This window comes from Folsomia candida, unplaced genomic scaffold, assembly GCF_002217175.1.
Source record: "Folsomia candida strain VU population unplaced genomic scaffold, ASM221717v1 Fcan01_Sc033, whole genome shotgun sequence".
NCBI lineage: Eukaryota > Metazoa > Arthropoda > Collembola > Entomobryomorpha > Isotomidae > Folsomia > Folsomia candida.
This window is the reverse complement of record NW_019091225.1, coordinates 477,437-494,777: the sequence shown is the minus strand read 5'-3', so window position 1 is coordinate 494,777 and position 17,341 is coordinate 477,437. Positions and strand designations below refer to the sequence as shown.

The 17,341-nt window shown below is 41.8% G+C and overlaps 4 protein-coding genes across 4 annotated transcripts; 3 read left to right on the top strand and 1 right to left on the bottom strand.

Moving 5' to 3' along the window:
• Positions 1 to 4,216: 4,216 nt before the first annotated feature.
• On the top strand, positions 4,217 to 10,606 carry LOC110860627. Its single transcript, XM_022109699.2, has 5 exons — positions 4,217 to 4,388; positions 4,472 to 4,772; positions 7,588 to 8,104; positions 8,293 to 8,871; positions 9,197 to 10,606. Exons 1-5 carry the CDS (start codon positions 4,337 to 4,339, stop codon positions 10,430 to 10,432), a joined length of 2,685 nt encoding a protein of 894 aa, XP_021965391.1. The 5' UTR covers positions 4,217 to 4,336; the 3' UTR covers positions 10,433 to 10,606.
• Positions 10,607 to 10,800: 194 nt separating this feature from the next.
• Positions 10,801 to 13,773, bottom strand: LOC118439283. The gene is made up of 2 exons (XM_035860452.1): positions 11,169 to 13,773; positions 10,801 to 11,070 (listed from the first exon to the last, which is right to left on the bottom strand). The coding sequence occupies exons 1-2, from the start codon at positions 11,481 to 11,483 to the stop codon at positions 10,960 to 10,962; spliced, it is 426 nt and encodes a 141-aa protein (XP_035716345.1). The 5' UTR covers positions 11,484 to 13,773; the 3' UTR covers positions 10,801 to 10,959.
• Positions 13,774 to 14,288: 515 nt separating this feature from the next.
• On the top strand, positions 14,289 to 15,366 carry LOC110860591. Its single transcript, XM_022109657.2, has 2 exons — positions 14,289 to 14,635; positions 14,987 to 15,366. The coding sequence occupies exons 1-2, from the start codon at positions 14,344 to 14,346 to the stop codon at positions 15,277 to 15,279; spliced, it is 585 nt and encodes a 194-aa protein (XP_021965349.1). The 5' UTR covers positions 14,289 to 14,343; the 3' UTR covers positions 15,280 to 15,366.
• A 216-nt stretch (positions 15,367 to 15,582) lies between these two features.
• On the top strand, positions 15,583 to 17,283 carry LOC110860555 (17-beta-hydroxysteroid dehydrogenase 13). Its single transcript, XM_022109616.2, has 6 exons — positions 15,583 to 15,935; positions 15,999 to 16,196; positions 16,313 to 16,506; positions 16,572 to 16,760; positions 16,849 to 16,977; positions 17,048 to 17,283. The coding sequence occupies exons 1-6, from the start codon at positions 15,774 to 15,776 to the stop codon at positions 17,157 to 17,159; spliced, it is 984 nt and encodes a 327-aa protein (XP_021965308.1). The 5' UTR covers positions 15,583 to 15,773; the 3' UTR covers positions 17,160 to 17,283.
• Positions 17,284 to 17,341: the final 58 nt, after the last annotated feature.

The window sequence follows — 17,341 nt, the reverse complement described above, 5'->3', positions numbered from 1 at the left end:
CTATCGCTATTCAAACTATTTACTGCTCGAATATCGAATTCAATACCAAATTTAATTTCACTTGATGAATTGAAAAGTCAGATCTGGTTGGTGAGTTGAGTGGGAGAGAAATTCGGATCCAGCTTATTCCATTGAATTTCGTGGTGAATGATGACGGCCTTTTATTACTTTTGCATTGTGACAATTCTACAAAATTATTACGTAACGGGGTGGGCAGTAATTTTGCTGAACGTTGGTAGTTGAGAAATTTTGGTGATAAATATTCCAAATTTTTTGGGTGTTTCCTTTCCTTCCACTTTGCGCGAGCATGACCGTGATGATGATGAATGAATAATCTTCATGACATGAGGACATGACATGACACGAAGCACAATGGAGGTCTCCCAGCGTGTGCGATCCGATTTTGAGCAAACTAGTGTCAATCGGTCCCAAATTTAGTTAATATGAAATTTTCAAAAGACACGATCTCCCAATGGGCACGTTTGGCAGAGATATTTGCATCCAAAAAGGAGAAAATGCGCAGTTAATTTGGAAAGTTTAAAATTTGGCAACTTTAGCGTGCATTTTTTCCTCTTTGGATGTAAATATCTCTGCCAAACGTGCCCATTGGGAGATCGTGTCTTTTGCAAACGTATTAGTCAAATTTGCGATCGATTGACACTAATTTGCTCAAAATCTGTGAACATACGCTGGGAGACCTCCATTGTCAGTCATGAACTCCTCTTCCATTCTGCAACCACCCACATCCCGTCGATTGACGGCATCTGTGTGATGTGAACATTCCCGACAAGGCGAATATAATGCACTTATCGTTATTAACCCATCCACCACCACCACCACCTCCTCCTCGGAGGGTAATAAGGGAAGGAAGACATAAAACGGCGAGAAAAAACGGCATGCTCCCTCATATTCATACACATGCACATTCACGCATACCAACAACCTCCTCCAAAACGCCAAGAGTGGAGGAAATCCTGAGGTAACGGTGCGAATAACAACTTTTCTGGGGGAAGGACGTTCCCCTACCACCACCACCACCACAATTCTTGTCTCCAAGAAAACTGACTGGCTGGAATTCATCCTCATCTTTATACTTGGACACTTTCTCTCCTTTTTTGTGGGGAGGAAAATTAGCCACGAGGAGAGAGAAAGACGGACCAATAAAGCAGGCAGGCAAGCAGGAAGAAGGCGCCGCAGACGTGATCTTATTGCAAATTTGTCTCTTAGACAAGATTCATCTCGGAAATCAGGAATCTCATGAAGCTTTGCCAACTTTGGGGTGGTTGGTGTGTTCGCTTCCTCATCTACTCCTACTTACTCACTTGCTTGCTTGGTGGTTCACTCAATTCGTATGGATGTGTGATAATTTCGTCTGAAGAGAGCTTTGAACTTGACGGAAAAAAGATCGATCCGATTTCAAAATTTCTGAATGCAAAAAGCGAAACGGGATAAATAAATCTTGGCATGTACATTTTTTCTATGGGTTCGGGGTTCATTTATATTTAGGAATAAATTATCGACTGCCTTTTTACATGGGTGAGAAATTATGTGGGGATTTTTTTCCTAGGACCGGAAGTAACTTCTTATACTCCAAACCAAACCACAGTTTTTCCCCAGAATTCTAAACCGTTTTCATGTTTTAATAAGAAATCAGAGACGTGCAAATAAATAATTTTAATGCACCCCACGATCTTTCACTCTTTCTCTGTCAACAGCACACAACTTTCTCTTGGTTCTCCAGTTTTGACGAGTGTGGTCCCGCTCCACCCGGTGTGACTGTGTGACTTTTGGATTTAGACGGGGATTAAGAACCTTCCTGAATAACGAGGGTATAATAAAACGGCCAATTTGAAAGATTTGAAAGGCAACCATTTTTTTGAGAATTGAGCCACAGCTGCGAATCCCAGTCCAGTTACAAATCACTGCAAGGAAGTAATAGGAAGGAGGAGAGGAAATTAGGGCGTGCAAAACCGGAAGATTCAGTACAATCGGTTTTCGATTTTGACAAACTTTCGAAATACCGGTTTTCAATTTTTCAGGTTTATTAAATTTTCGTAAAACTGTTTTACACCTAATTTTAAAAATTTTGTAAATATTCATAATCTGTTAAAGTATAACAAAATTTTGGAATTAAATTGGGAAAAAATATTTCAGAACAATTAATTTTTTCATGTAACACAAGAAATGGCAAATAATACCTCGAGCACAATTTTTATTATAAAAAATCAAAACCCGGTTTTCGTGATAAAACCCACTTTTACCAGGTTTTGAAGCAAAATTTATAACCAAATTTGGAATTAGTGAAATCTCAGTTTTTAACTGGTTTAAAAAAATCGGTCAAACCCGGTCTTGGATGCCTTATTCAGGAAACACTTATTTACTACAAATACCACCAAGAGGAGATCCACTCCTTTGTTGCGAATGGAAGTGGGAGGATTTTTCACACATCGTTACTTGTCTCCGTCGAGAGGGAGGATTAGGATGTCGCAAATACATGAATACTTCATTCCGCTGGAAGGAATCACCTCCATTTCTTCGAAACTTGTTGTTCCCAGTTGTTCAATGGTGATGTCAATACGAGCCAAAATGGAAAATGACAGGTTTTATGGCATAAAACGAATGCGTGGAGCGAGCGAGCGTTGCAGAGTTTTCAAACTTCTCCCAGTTCCCGTCGTTTGCTTAATGTTTCGTGAAAACGGGTCCTATTTTTTGCGCTTATGCTTTCTCGCCAAACTTTGTGGACAACAAACTTTACATTTCGGACAGGATACGCCGGAAAAAAGTGGTGCTTTGAATTGATTACTATTAGCTTATTTTCCATTGGGTACATAGTTCCAGTAATATTTGACACGTGGTGGCACATGCAGCATTTTAGGTAGGCACGCATGCATGACTTCTCGACTGCCTCTACATTGGATGGATAACGCAGAGATAATATTTGAAAATCAGTCCCACGGGGGATTTTTTTTTCTAGAATTGATATTTTCCGTGGATTGCAGCCTCAAGATGTGGATAAGGCTAATCATAACAAGGGTGGAAATTCTCCTGGAAAATTGAATGTTGTCAGAAGCAAATTGTCATTTTAGCTTGAACTCGAAGTGCATGCATATCCGAGATCGCCGCAGGGAAACCAGTTGCATAGACACGCACGCACGCTGCACTTTTGAAAAAAAATGTGTACATCTTTAAAAAAATGTAGTACTTAATTTAATAGTGCTAAATTTAAAGTTAATTTAGCACTTAAATTTATACGAATGCATACATGAACATCTTGGACTGGGACGAGACTAAAACCCAAGTCAGAACCATCTTCGGCTGATTTAAAATATGACAATTTAAGCATTGTAACATCTTTGGCACGAAAATCATACATTTTAATAAAAAATAAAACCATTAGATCAGAAAGTTGCAAATATTAACATTAAATTCGCACATATTATATTTTTGCACGTGAAATGCTTTCATATACATAGGAAAAAAGAATTGGATCAAGTTTTTATTAAAGCTGCATTAAATCCATTGTTTTTTTTACATACTTTCAAATTGTTTACTCACACACATACTTAACCCATTTTAAAGACAGTGGCAGATTTAAATTGGTTTGACGAGCTTGCTAATTAATCGTTTGACCAATCCCACATAGTTAGGTTTCAGCTCATGCATACAATATTCTTAAAAAAATTAAAGTCTGCTGCGGCTTTATTAATCCACTTCACTTCACTTTAAATACCTCGCACAAAAAAGTCTGTGCCTTTGGGTCACATCACAAATGTAGTTGTGATTAATTGTTGGCTTACTTATAACAAAAAAGTTGCAAGTCCACTTTCTGTTTCTTTTGAAATTTACGAGGATCAGCTCACTCATTGTTATTTTTTAGAGAGAGGAAGATACCATGAGAATACGAGTGGATTTGTGCATATGGACGGATGACACCCACCACCACCACCACCAAAGAACGACTTACCTTGATCCTGACCCTGTCTCGCTTGACTTGAAACGTCTCAATGAATGCAATACCGTGTATCATACCCTTCTTTAAGTAGGAGTTGTTTGATGAGTCGATATAGGAAAATTTTAAATTGTCAGTTTCCTGCTTGTCATGCGACTCGTGTTCTTGAAGCACTTTCATTTTTCAAATATTGAACTCTACCCAAGTTCAGTTTAAGATAATTTTACGACGCGATACTGCGTGACGAGTCCTTCTATGCGCCCACTAGTTAGTCGTTATTTGAACCCTTGAGAATGAGGACAGTGAGAAATATCTGAAAGAAAGTGCGATAAGAATTTTGATATTTGGCGTAGTAGCGCCGCCGTGTGTTTTGCGACATTGTCGAAAATGTCGAAATTAGGAATTTTGTTGTGCATTTTACAACTTTTGAGTTATGAGGGTGAGTAGAGACAAATAATCTGGAAATATTTTTACAAAGAGGACATTTTGTAAAGTTTTTTTGTTTTTTGCATAATTACTTAGGATCCGTAACGGGGCAGAATTTTGGGCGATTTCCTCCTCCAATTCCTCCGCGAAGACCGCTAGTCCCATTACTCCCACCAGTCCCGTCCGCCGAGTTTGTGGAGCGTTTGACAAAAGCGCAATTAGCGTTTATCCGGCATCACCAAGAAATTCAGAAGAATGCAGAAAAGACGAATTACACTCCGTACGCGTGTCTCCCAAAGTACATTTGTATCGTGGAGGACGCTAATGGACACAAACGGACGGCCGTGGTGAACGGGTTGCATCCCGTATTGAGAGAAATGCCCAGCACAAATTCAATGTGAGTTGTTCTAAACTTTTATAATTAGCGAGATGCTACAAAACAAGCATCCTTAACAAAATGGGAGTGACGATTCGCAACATTTTCTTAAAAAAATGTACAATGCGATGCTGCTACCCACATCATTCTCATTATCGTCTCTGGTTCAATATGCAAATGGGCACTTTCACTTTGTTTGTACCGGATTTTTGCAGAGATTTTCACTAAAATTAGAGTGAAACTGTAAATGCATGTACATACATACATATTTTACCCTGAAAATATTTATTTGCGATTTTATTACAAAAAATTTCATCACATAAAAAACGGAGAGGATAATAGTCCGTTAACGATCTCGACATCCGTTAAGAATTGACCTGATTTGCAGTGACGAGATTTTTCTAAACACAAGTTTTTTGTAACCTATCATATGTCGGTCACTCAGAATTGTACCCTCACATTTGACATCCTCATTACGCTTTAAAATATTTAAGTTTAAATTAAAGTAGTTAAATAATTTACCTCCCCAAGCAACAAATGATAAAATGTCTCCTAGAAATATACGCGTACCTTTGTCAGTGACCTTAGAACTCTGGTTGAGCGTCCTTCGATCTATGAGAGTAGAAGTCGGGACGATATTTAGGCCAATTTTTAACTCAAATATCAATCAATTTGTGGAGGAGAATTTCATTCTCATGAAATTGAATGCTATGTCTGAAGTAACGGAAGTAATAAAAGATGTCGCCGATGATGATAAGCGCCCTTCGCAAGAAGAAACCTCAGGCATGCAGCTGCTCGATCTTCCCAACGAAGTAAGTAGTGATATTAGACATCTGCCCACGTGACCAAAAACTATTATGTAAATTCTCCCCCAAAAAATCAGATGCTCGAGAAAATCTTTGACTTCTTGACCACTCCGAAGGACATCACCACCCTTCGCGGCGTGTGTTCCCGGACCAAATTCGTTGTCGACGAACTCATCGGAAACCACGCTCGGATAGAACACGACAAACCCCACTCAACCCCACAGCTCGATTTCTATTCATCCACCGCCCTTCGATCCGCCTGGATTAGCGGATCAGCCCATTTCCACGCATCCCTTATTAAAGTGGAGTCCATCATCTCCAAACCAAACATTCTGCGATCCATGACCTTCAACAAGGCCACTCAAGCCCACTTGCCGCTCTACATTCTGCAAAATTGCCGAAATTTAGAGAACTTTCAAGCCTACGGGAAACTTGACGGGCAAATCACCTTGCCGCCATCTGGAGACCGGATCCACTTTGACCATCTGACCAGCATCGACTTGAGAATGGTGGAGGTTTCCGACTCCTCAAAACTTGCCGCTTGCTCCACAATTAACACATTCACTCTGTTGGAAATTATTGAGGCTCCTGCCCTAAAAATATTTTGTACAGAAATGTGGGTGATTTTCCCCATCGCAGAAATTCACACGTGTCTGGTCGACTTTCTCCTCAGGAATGGGGCCAACTTGGAAAAACTGTTTATCTGCCTGCGTTGGAAGGATGTCGATCCAAATGAAGAATTATTAACGCGAGATCAGGAAATATTCAAAAGTTTGAATAACAAATTATCTTCCGGGAAGAAATTCGACCTTCAGAAAGAAATGGCCACCCTCGGAAATAAGATACAGCTCGACGCCTTCCTCACCTCGATTCATTTGAGGGACGATCCCTGCCTCCATTTTTTGCGGGGGCAGAAGAAACTGAGAAAGATTGGGATTTGTGACGATCTCGGGTTCGTGCGATGGTCCCCGTTCGAACTTGCGGTACGAAATAATAAAGCCACCCTTCGCACGGTGTACCTCATGTCGCACTTTCTTCCCCATGAGACCCTCAACTTTGTAAATTTCGAGGGATGCACGAATCTCCAAGAGCTGCTTATCATCAATCTAAACTACACACGGAATCAGAACGCCATCAATTTGAATCTGGATCACTTTGACAATTTTCATGTGGCGGAATTCTGCCCGAATTTATCCTTTATCGCGACAACTAATATTTCATTTGCGAGAAATAAGTTGTCACAACTGACAGAGTTGAAGAAACTCAAGTATTTGGCATTACTAAATTCGGGGGAGGGTGAGACGGTCGGAATGAATTTGGATATTATGATCTCCTTCTTGAACATGAGGTCGCTCGAAGGTCTAGTTTTGGACGGCGTCATTGCCCAGTCTGCAGCACAGTTGAGACGAATTAATAGGATCATCCGAGCCCTAAAAGAACCCGAGGACGAGGAGTGGGACGATTTCGTCATTAATGTGAGAGACGTGAATGATTCGGAAAACAGGAGGTGGTCCCGAAGTGAGAATGGATTCGTTTTCGATATAGATTTCTATGCAGACTAATAATCAAGCAATTATCGGGATTATGCAAAAAATTTCATTATGCAAAAAAAATCAGGATTATTTAGTGAACAAGTGTAACGTAAATTATTATGAATTTTATTTCAGGATGCTTACAAAAGTGTCCATGTTTTATTTAATGACACCTACAAATCATGTGTAGATCGAGATTGTAATAATAAAGTTTTGCTTGAGCTGTAAACTAGTGTAAACTGCAATTTTTGTGAGATTGTTGTGTAATAGATAGATAATTTTTTTTACGTATTTAACTAATTTTTGTGGTGTACTAACTAACACATTTTCTTAATTGTAAAGATGCCTTTGTACTACACATCTTTATAAGTTGCGCCATAGTTAAATCATAACATTGGCGCAAGTTACCAAGTGTAAACACACACTAAAAGTACTTAAATTACCAAACCAGCAGTCCCACAATTTCAGATTAATTGAATTGTCCCCTTCTCACTTTAGGAACACTCCGTACCAACCCGGGAGTACGACAGGGAAAGGTCGTAACGACTTAATCGGCGGTGTGATAGGTCCCGTCAACCCAGAAAACCAGGAGCGGCTGAACCGAGATGATTTCCTCCGAGAACAAGATCTCGCCGAACAGGCCGCATTAGAACAGCAATTCCGCCAAGAACAGTTACGCCGAGAATCTGCCGAGTCTGGCGAGGGTGGCGGTGACTCTGTCGAATCGGACGAAGACTCTGGAGAAAGTCCTCCCGCCAACAACAATTCACCACTTCGACGAGTCAAAAGACCAGGAGCACCACCCCCGCAAATTGTTGGTTCAAATGTCAATTCGTCCAGTAATAATGATGGCGGATTATTGAGCAAGTTCAAGCATGGTATTCCACTCCCGTCCATGATACCCACAATTTTCACACACAATAACGAACCCCCAACACCACCAGGCACTCCAAACAAAGGCCTGTTGAGAAGAATGCTGGGATTCCGGGGAAAACGGGACACGAAGTCAAAAAAGGTGAGTCTGACCGATGGTAGGGACAGAAGGACTACGGCTATTCTACGTCCCAATGTTATACAAACCCCTTCCTCCCCTATCCTAAATACAATGTTAGCGTCCCCAGATGTCCCCACGGCTTCCGCATCCACTGAGTCTAACCTCCTGTAAATTATTTTGTGTTTAATGTAACAAATTGATTTTTTCAGCTCAACACCGGCCTTTCATCCCCCTTCATCACAAAATTAGGACCCGGAATCAAAAGTTCCGACCAGTGTCGCATCCTGTACAATGGTTGCGAACTGAATTACGACCAAATCATGCAGATTGCTGACGAAGGTCAAGTCTTGATTGAGGGAGATGACCCCACAACAACGACCAAACCTCCAAATCGGCACAACCAGAGAGTCAAATTGCGACCAGAAGATGATGAGGCGGAACAAGCTGCGAAAGAAGGTGGAAAACTGCCCCCAGCCAAACCATTCGTTCAACTTTTGCACTCCGGCTTCAAACCGTTCGACAAAAAGAAGAAGGTTGGCTCTTACAAGGTTAAGATCAACAAATACGCGAAACCCCCACTTCCGGGCGGTGCACACCTCAAGTTCACCAAAAAACCGGTGAACGATGAGGAGGAGGAGGATGACGATGAAGATAATCACATCAGTCGTGTCCCTTCCTACCCTCACAGACCGATGAAATTCACGTGGGGGAAGCCACTCGTGTACGTGAATGGACAGCCACAAACGCCGGAAATTTTTGGGGTCAATTCAAGACGACCAACTCAACCTGTGAGAGAAATCTTTGTTTCTTGCGGGTTTGCTACATACATTTCTTGCACTGCAAAGCAAGCAAGGCAAGAAATGCGAGGTGCAATAAACTGCAATAAAGTGGCAGAAATATGCGCCATCCAGTCACGTGTCGTATGAACTATGCGCGGCGGGGGGTACTTTCTTGTGCCTTGCATTTCTTGCAAGTTAAAATCGCTGCAAGGAACCACTTTCTTTCGGTTATTTCTTGCAAGTGGTTACGCGCACCCGAAACACTGAATCTCAGTATTTACTCAAAATCTCACACAACTTTTTTCTAATTTTTATGACATTATTAAATCCACAGCCAACCCCACCCCCACCAACCACACCTGCCCCACCCACCCCAATCTTCGTAATGAAACCAATCTACCACAAAATCAATAGAACCGTGACAGAGACAAACGTCGTCAAAATCAACTCTACTCACGCACTTGAGATCAAAACTCCAAAAACTAAACCGTACCGCCCCATTCGAGCCGAGCTTGCCGACAAGAACGGAAATCCCGCCAGTTTCGCCAGCGTTTTCACCGAGATTGCTGGAAGCAGTGGTGGCATTCACGACTACTTCGATACCATTGCGAATTCCGTGGGTGGTCCTCCCATGAAGAGGAAGCGTCGAGTAAAGCAATTCCCACCACCGCCGCCCGGCCCTCCACCCACAAAACCACCACCACGGTCGGAAGAATGGGTCGACGATCCATCCGACGAGGAAGAGGAAGACGACGCAACCTCTGGGCAACAGAAGGACAAGGCTGAAAGTGAAGAAGAGGAGGAAGAAGACAACGACGACGAGACACCCGCAGCAGTTGCAGGAAAACCTGAGACGACTACGACTCCAGTAGTGAAAACCAAGCCAAATCCAACGCCTAAACCGAAACAAAAGTACAAAACCACGCCAAAAAAGAAGGAGAAAGTAAAGCCAGAGAAAGAAGATGAAGAAGAGGACGATATCGCAGATGACGAAGTTACCAAAGGTGAGGATGATGAAGAGGATGACGTCGCAGATGACGAGACTACCGGTGCGAAACGGAAGCCACAAAAGGGGGATGATGACGACGACGATGAAGAAGAAGACGACGTTGCCGAGGATATTCCCAGCCCTCCAAAGAACAAAAAGAACAAGAAGAAGGACAAGAAAAAGAAGTATAAGAAACCCAAGAAACCCGCCAAGCCGCAGGAGGACGAGGAAGAAGACGACCTTGACCTCGAGGAAGACATGGACGAAGAAGATCGTCGCAAACGAATTAAGGCTGCCGCAGAAGTCCAATTTCCCTCTTTTCTCTCCGAGGACATCAAAGAAGCCATTCGAGACGGGATTCGAACCGGGGGCATGAAGAAATTAAAGGAAAAGCAGCCTAAAAAGGGGGCAAGTAAAGGGGGCAGCGGAGGAGGAGGACCACCACCAAGTCATGTAAATCAAGGAGGGGGCAGCCCTGGCGGCAGCCCTGGCGGCAGCCCTGGCGGCTATTATGGTGGTCAGCAACAATACTCCAGACCGCCGCCACGTGGTGGGGGATTCTTATCGTCATTCTTTGGTTAAATTAGCAAAAGTTTAATTTTACTGTAAACATTTACAAAAAGGTTTATCGAGTAATAATTTATTTTTGTTTCATGCGTGGATGACTTTAATGCCAAACTGATATTTATTATAAGAAATAAATAAATCTTATATGCAGATAATAAGGTCAAATAATTAAACATCATATAAAAAAATGAGTACTTTAGGAATAAGTTCATACATCAATTAAATGGAGGATCGCGAAAGAATAAATCTCAAATTTTCCAAAAAAAAAAAATAAACAGATCTCATCTACATCAAATCCATGCTTTCTATTTCGAAATTCAAATTACAGTAGAGGATGGAAATCTCATCTAGATTTTCTAAAATTTAAGTGGTTGTTATATTGATTTCATAAATTATTATTATTTTCATAAATCACGAATTAATTTTTCATTGCTTTATTGACATTCCAAAACAATTTGGTTGGATTAGCTAACTTTTATAAATACACACAAATCACATCTTATAAGTATTTGACCAGTACCAGGTTACATTTTGTGAATTTGTTAAAATGACGTCCAATCCTGCCAAGATTTCCGGAAACCCGCAGAATAAGGCGTTCCACAAGTACACGTTATCCGACTGGATGAACTACTCTCCAATTCTTCTCCTCCCGTCTGAAGTACAAATAAAACACATCAATCTCATAATTAGTTAAACCAATTAATCAGTTTAAATAACTACTTATTAGGTTCGTGCTCCAATGTGGACCTACCTCGCACCCAAGGACCGCATGAATATTCGCCAGGTGTGCAAAATCTTCAAGCACGAGGTCGACACCTCCGCCGGCCTGGCCATCGACTTGGACGAGCGTTTCTTTGAACAACGCAACATCGCTTCCACTCTGCCCCCATCCGCCTCCAAAATTTGCATTTGGGGCTCCGACCACACCCAAGATTACTTGTCCCGCCTCCTCTACAACGCCCGCCTCGTCACCGACGTCACCTTCGGTGGGCCCACGGACATTACCCACTTCAAAAAAGTGATGGCACGATGCCCTCACCTGTCCCGGATCAAGGTCACCGACCATGCCCAATTCGACACCCGTTTCCTCATCCCCTTCAAACTCAGAAAGGTCAAATCACTCCATTTGGGGGCTAAAGAGAAGCGAAAATCTCCCTCCCCATCACTGCCTCCCACGCCCTGGCACATGTACGCCGACCTCCTCTCCAACCTGTCCTTCCCATGCTTGCGAACGCTGCAAATTGAGTACACCTTGCCCCGAGAGAAATCCTCCTCATCCAACTACTGCTCCACGTTCCGAGTGATTTTGAAATATCTCATTATCCACAAAACCATTGTGGACTTGACAGTTCGTCTCCACATGGCAGAAAGTCTCGTCCCGAACTCCTCAGAATCCGAGTTGGTCTTCATCCATCCTCAAGAACAAGCTCAACTCCAGTCCCTCGCCTTGAAAAGGTTGGTCGTCAGCACGGAGCCGGAAGTGCAAAAATTTTGGGAAGTCATTCTTCCCAGTCAGAAAAGTCTCGAGTTGTTCGACTTCCTGAACCAAGGCACGGATTGGCTCTTCTTCCCAAAGATCATTAAGAACAACCGGAATTCCATCCAAATTGTGCGTTTGAGACGACTCCTGCCCGACGCAGTGCTGCAAAAGCCACAAGCTCGCGTGGACTTGGGAGCATTTGAGTTTGAGTCGTGTCCAAATCTGGTGGAATTATTTGTATCCAGATTTAAGAATTCTACGAAAGAAGTCTGTCTCAAGAAGAAGGGGGGAGGCGACGACTCGCTCCCCTTCTTGGATCGACCGTCGAGCAAATTTCCGGAGCTTATCAGGTTCAAAGCGCTGCCAAAGTGGTTGGAAAAACTGCACGTTCAAGGTTTCACTGTGCGAACGGAAGATCTCTTTGCTCTCGAGGGGGCTAAGAATCTCAAAGTCCTAGAACTTCAGCTGCTCGGCTACAACGCGGGACGTAATCATGTCACCAGCAATTTTCCTCCTGGTTCAGATTTACTCGAGCATGGCGGCAGTGGGGATAGTTCCGGATATGGGGATCAGGACAAGAACAAGTTGCTGGAGGAGTACGAGACGACCACGAAAAAGATGCCAAAGGACGTCTCACTGGACGGATTTGGCGTGACTCCTGCCCTGTTAAAAGGACTGGTTTCCCGACTCAGAAAATTGGACACCTTGTTCATCGAGGAATTTTACAATAATCACACAGCTCTCGGGAAGGAACCACATTTGGCCAAAGCCGTCCGAAAAGTCAACTTGATACCGGGTGAAAATCGGCTTAAAGGTCTCGGCTACTACGGGATTTTGGTGGCGAGGAAGGATCCAATTTCTCGAGATGGCAGTGATTCCACGGGGGTGAGGAGAATGGAACGACACCAACGCGGTGATTTGTGGGATGTTCGGTATAATCAGTACCGGAGTCAGTATCGGACTTTGATGTTGGGCAAGAAGAATGCGAAGCTGATGTAGAAGAAAGGGAAAAAGTGAGATATTTATTTCCGCACTAAAGACCAGGATCACTATTTGTCTCGAGGGAAAGTACTACTAAATGTCGCAGGCTCATCGCTCCGGAACATATTTTTCGGTTATATCCATTATAAATAAATATATTTCTGATACCACGCACTGACCAGATTATTTAGCTCTCCATTTCCAGGATAAACTTTAACATGATAAACATAAACAGATAAGTGTCCACTAACAGAAAGAATAAAACTATGCACAAAAACACGCTGGGCATTTTCACACGCCGTAAATATTTCGACACCATGCAGCAACGCACCCACTATTTTTCACCAATATATTTTTTCTACACTGATAAATTTGTTAAACTGAATAATAAAATATGGGATTTTATTACTGCGGGAGAAATAGATTAGAAATAGTGCGGCCTGAATTACCTGCCACGTATTTTACAATGGGAATAATGACACTATTGTGAATCGGACGGATGTTGAAAAAAATTCTGAAAGATACCCCCTCAATTACTCCACTTTTAACTAATAACAATGTGAAACTCACTGCAAGTAAGTAAAGTTGTGATATGATGGGACAGGTATGAAATGCAGGTGTGTGATAAAATCTCTTTGGAAGAGCCATTAGATTTACTATTTTATTATTGTGAAGAGTATTATAAAATGATGAGGCGAACATTATTGCACTACACTAAACCAAATAAACACCTCTTCTGCTTAGCTGTTTCCGGTTGGAATTTTTTATCGCTAAATTAGTCTCTCTCCCTATATGCATTACACACCTTACTTATTTGTAATATTGTGGTGGTACAATTACAACAATGCTAAATAATAACCAAGTTAGAATAATATTATTCATCATCACAATTAAAATGTACAACAACTTTCACTTTACTTAAAATTGCAGATGCCATACGTACATAATTGAATTACAGACGGGGAGACAAACAAGTTTACGACTCTGTGTCGTACATATGCATATAAAATATTGACGTATGTTGTACATATGGACTCGTCTCGTCTCGTATGTGCTTCCTGCCTGCAACTTGACATTTGAGACTACATATTCCTTATCCAAGCTATTTAATAAAAGTCGATAGGTATGCCAAGCAGGAACCAAAATGCAGCAGGAGCAAGTTTTATTATGTAATTTGCCCATCTGTCAAAAACTATGAACAATGGCAAAAATGCACACAATTTTAAGGAGATTATGACCTAACTATGTACATATTGCTCCTGCATGGTGCATCAACACGTGGGACGATTTCATACAATTCATGATGGATTATGTAATTGCTATTGAAAGTGCAAGTCCCAAAATAAATGTAAAGTTCATGACCCTGTGAAAGCGCTAAAAATTATATAAGGCACCTGCTCACTTCCTTCACTTGAGTCATTTACCATTTTTCAACAATCAAAATTTATCTATTCACGAAAATAAAATGTTTCCCGTCAAATTCCTGGGATTTTTTGTTCTCACTTTTTCCTCCGTCCTCCTCCTCTGCGACGCTCTTAAAGAAATGGAGCTCATGGCCCCGTACAAAATCAAAAATATCGCCAGCAATCAATACTTGACGACACAAGAGCAAGGCATCCTCGGCCTTCGGACGGGAATTGTCATCACGGCGCCAGATTTTGGAAAGCTGGCTCCCGATCAGACCTGGACCTTGGCGTGGGACCCTTCGATGGACAGTCAGCATGACGGATATCGAATCGAATCCAGCCACGAATATTGTACGAATTTTTAATTATTCATAATTTTTAAAGAGCGGAACTAACAATGCGATGGTGTGAAGTGTAACCCTCTGATTTGGTTGAAATTTCGAAATTATGTTGTCCATCGCAATACAACCAACGTTTCTTGAGGCAGATGTTCAGAATTTGCCAAAATATTTTATGGCAAAGTTGAAAAACGGGCGATTTTTACCAGCCGGAGGAAGCAAACCCAAGTTCCATTCCCTGCCCGTGCTAAAAATCGCATATTTTTTTTACCTCCGACCAACCCATCACCGTTTCCGCTAGTTTATTAAATATATCCGTTATCGAGTTGATTATCTGCATCATAGTCTCAATTTTTTCTCGCAGTGAATGACGTGACGACCTACTACCCCGACGGGAAGACGCGAGCCATGCCAAACATTTGGGAGATCATCGAGCTGCCCAACACCATGCGAGTCTTCCGGAACAAAAGGAACCAAAAGTGCTTGACCACAATAAAGTCGAAGGTGGAAGTTGTCGAGCGGACGTGCTCTTTCAAATCGCGCTATCAACAATGGAGGCTCGAAAGGTTAGATTTGGACAAAAGGCTGCGTTCCTCTCTTCACGAACTTAATCATCATCATCCCGACGACCATTATGACGAGGAGGTCGATTATTAGGATAACCATGCACGAATGTATTATTTATTATTTTTATTATCATCCAACCACCAGACCACTAATAAACTTACGTAATCTTATCCTAAACTTGGGAAAATGGGGAGAATTTTCATGTAAAGGTTGCTAGATATCTTCAGTTTCATGCATGCATTGCATATCTACCTCATCCATCCATAATTCAAGGACATCAAGTGATACCACAACCACCACCAGAGACCAACATGCATAATAAACATACTCATGATTTTTTCTCCCATTTACTTATTACACAGCACAATTTACAACTTGTACGTATGCACGATACGTCTATTTGTACCACGGGGTATATATTTCCCACCGGAATAAACATGATTAACAGTTTTTGATCCCCATGCAGCTGGACAAGTCTGCTTGAGCTGAGCTGATAACAAGACGCCAGCTAATCTTCGCTGGGTTTCTTCTAATTAAAAAATAAGCTGGTTAAAATTCCGTATATCGTTTTTTAAAATCTCACAATGGGTTTCATGCGTTCGTTACTGGGATCCATAAAATTTTGGTATGCCGCAATCCGAGACCTCATCCTTCTAGTCTTATACATTTTCTACACATATCTGGGAATTTTGTGGAGGTGGGTTTTTCCCCGGAAGCCGAAATCACTCAAGAACGAGATAATTTTGGTGAGTGGATAAATAAGCACTTACATATTTTCGATAAAACTAATCGCACCCTCATTTCGTCAGATTACAGGATCCGCAAATGGAATTGGGCGACAGATATGTCTCAAGTTGGTCGACTCGGGGGCAAAAATGGTCTGCTGGGATATTAGCAAGAGGGAAAATAATGCCCTCATCGTCGAGCTTAAGTCGTTGGGAGGTGAAGCGTTCGGATATGAAGTGGACGTCAGCGATTTGGGACAAGTACAAAGAACAGCGGCGTTGGTAAGAATAAGATTCTCCCAATAATAATAATACCTCTGCGCTAATACTTCTTCGCGGATTTATTTATTTATCGGTGCTCATCCGTGACTAATACTTTTTTTTTTTCCTTCCACCAGGTCAAAGACCAAGTGGGCGATGTCACCATGATCATAAACAATGCGGGAATAATGCCTGTTCATAACTTTCTAAGTCACAACCCCCGCGAGATTACGCGTTGCTTTTCCGTCAACGTGTACGGCCCGATGTGGATCCTTCGCGAGTTTCTCCCCTACATGATTGACATTCGGAGGGGACATGTCGTCACGATTTGGTACATAAGTCAATTTTTGTAGGGGAATTTCTCTAGTGGAATTACTAATATTTTTTTGGGTGTAGTTCCTTCGGAGGAATTCTCGGCTCGAGAAACTTGACCGCTTATTGTGGCACGAAGCATGCCATCAACGGGGTCATGGAGTCGATGCGGGATGAGGTTCGCGTCCATCCGTCCAAACCGGATATCAAGTTTACAACCGTGTATCCGTCGTGTTGCAATACGTCGTTTGCGCAAAATGTGATACATTCAAGGTAAAAATAATATTCGCAGTAAATATTAGCATACATGAAACGCTAAAAAAACCAATGTCAATGCTAATAACTTAACTTTTTGCCACAGATTCCCCTGGCTTCTCCCAGAAATGGTTGAGCCCGACTACGTGGCTGAAAAGACGGTGGAAGGAATCCTTTACAACCGAGATTACGTCTTTATCCCACCCATTTTCAACTTTATGTCGAGGATTCTCAGGTAAAATGGTTTCATTGTGAAATTCCAGATTATTCGTATTGCTATTTTTTTTACATTTCTATATATTTAGAGCCTTCCCAGCCAACGTTTACTGGGCGATGCTCGACTTTGTCAACTATTATGTGGAACCCAAAGAAAACACGAGGGTCATGGCAGGACCCAAACTCAACGGCTCAGGTTAAGTAATTCTTTGCAAGCCAGAAGAATACTAAAAAATCAAACGATTCTCAAATTCGAAATCTCATTTTTCTCATAAAAATATTTTGGAAACTGAATAAAAGTCAATAATTTATTACAAAGTCGGGATATGTATGTATTTTAAACTTTTTCAATAACAGCCCGATTGAATTGAAACTTATAGATC

Coding starts and splice junctions, on each gene's coding strand:
- LOC110860627 (XM_022109699.2), top strand. CDS start 4,337: ATGTCGAAATTAGGAATTTTGTTGTGCATTTTACAACTTTTGAGTTAT. Junction 4,773..7,587: donor ATGCCCAGCACAAATTCAAT/GTGAGTTGTTCT, acceptor TTCTCACTTTAG/GAACACTCCGTACCAACCCG. Junction 8,105..8,292: donor GGGACACGAAGTCAAAAAAG/GTGAGTCTGACC, acceptor TGATTTTTTCAG/CTCAACACCGGCCTTTCATC.
- LOC118439283 (XM_035860452.1), bottom strand. CDS start 11,483: ATGGTCGGTGACCTTGATCCGGGACAGGTGAGGGCATCGTGCCATCAC. Junction 11,071..11,168: donor ATGCGGTCCTTGGGTGCGAG/GTAGGTCCACAT, acceptor TTTGTACTTCAG/ACGGGAGGAGAAGAATTGGA.
- LOC110860591 (XM_022109657.2), top strand. CDS start 14,344: ATGTTTCCCGTCAAATTCCTGGGATTTTTTGTTCTCACTTTTTCCTCC. Junction 14,636..14,986: donor CGAATCCAGCCACGAATATT/GTACGAATTTTT, acceptor TTTTTCTCGCAG/TGAATGACGTGACGACCTAC.
- LOC110860555 (XM_022109616.2), top strand. CDS start 15,774: ATGGGTTTCATGCGTTCGTTACTGGGATCCATAAAATTTTGGTATGCC. Junction 15,936..15,998: donor TCAAGAACGAGATAATTTTG/GTGAGTGGATAA, acceptor TCATTTCGTCAG/ATTACAGGATCCGCAAATGG. Junction 16,761..16,848: donor CAAAATGTGATACATTCAAG/GTAAAAATAATA, acceptor TTTTTGCCACAG/ATTCCCCTGGCTTCTCCCAG.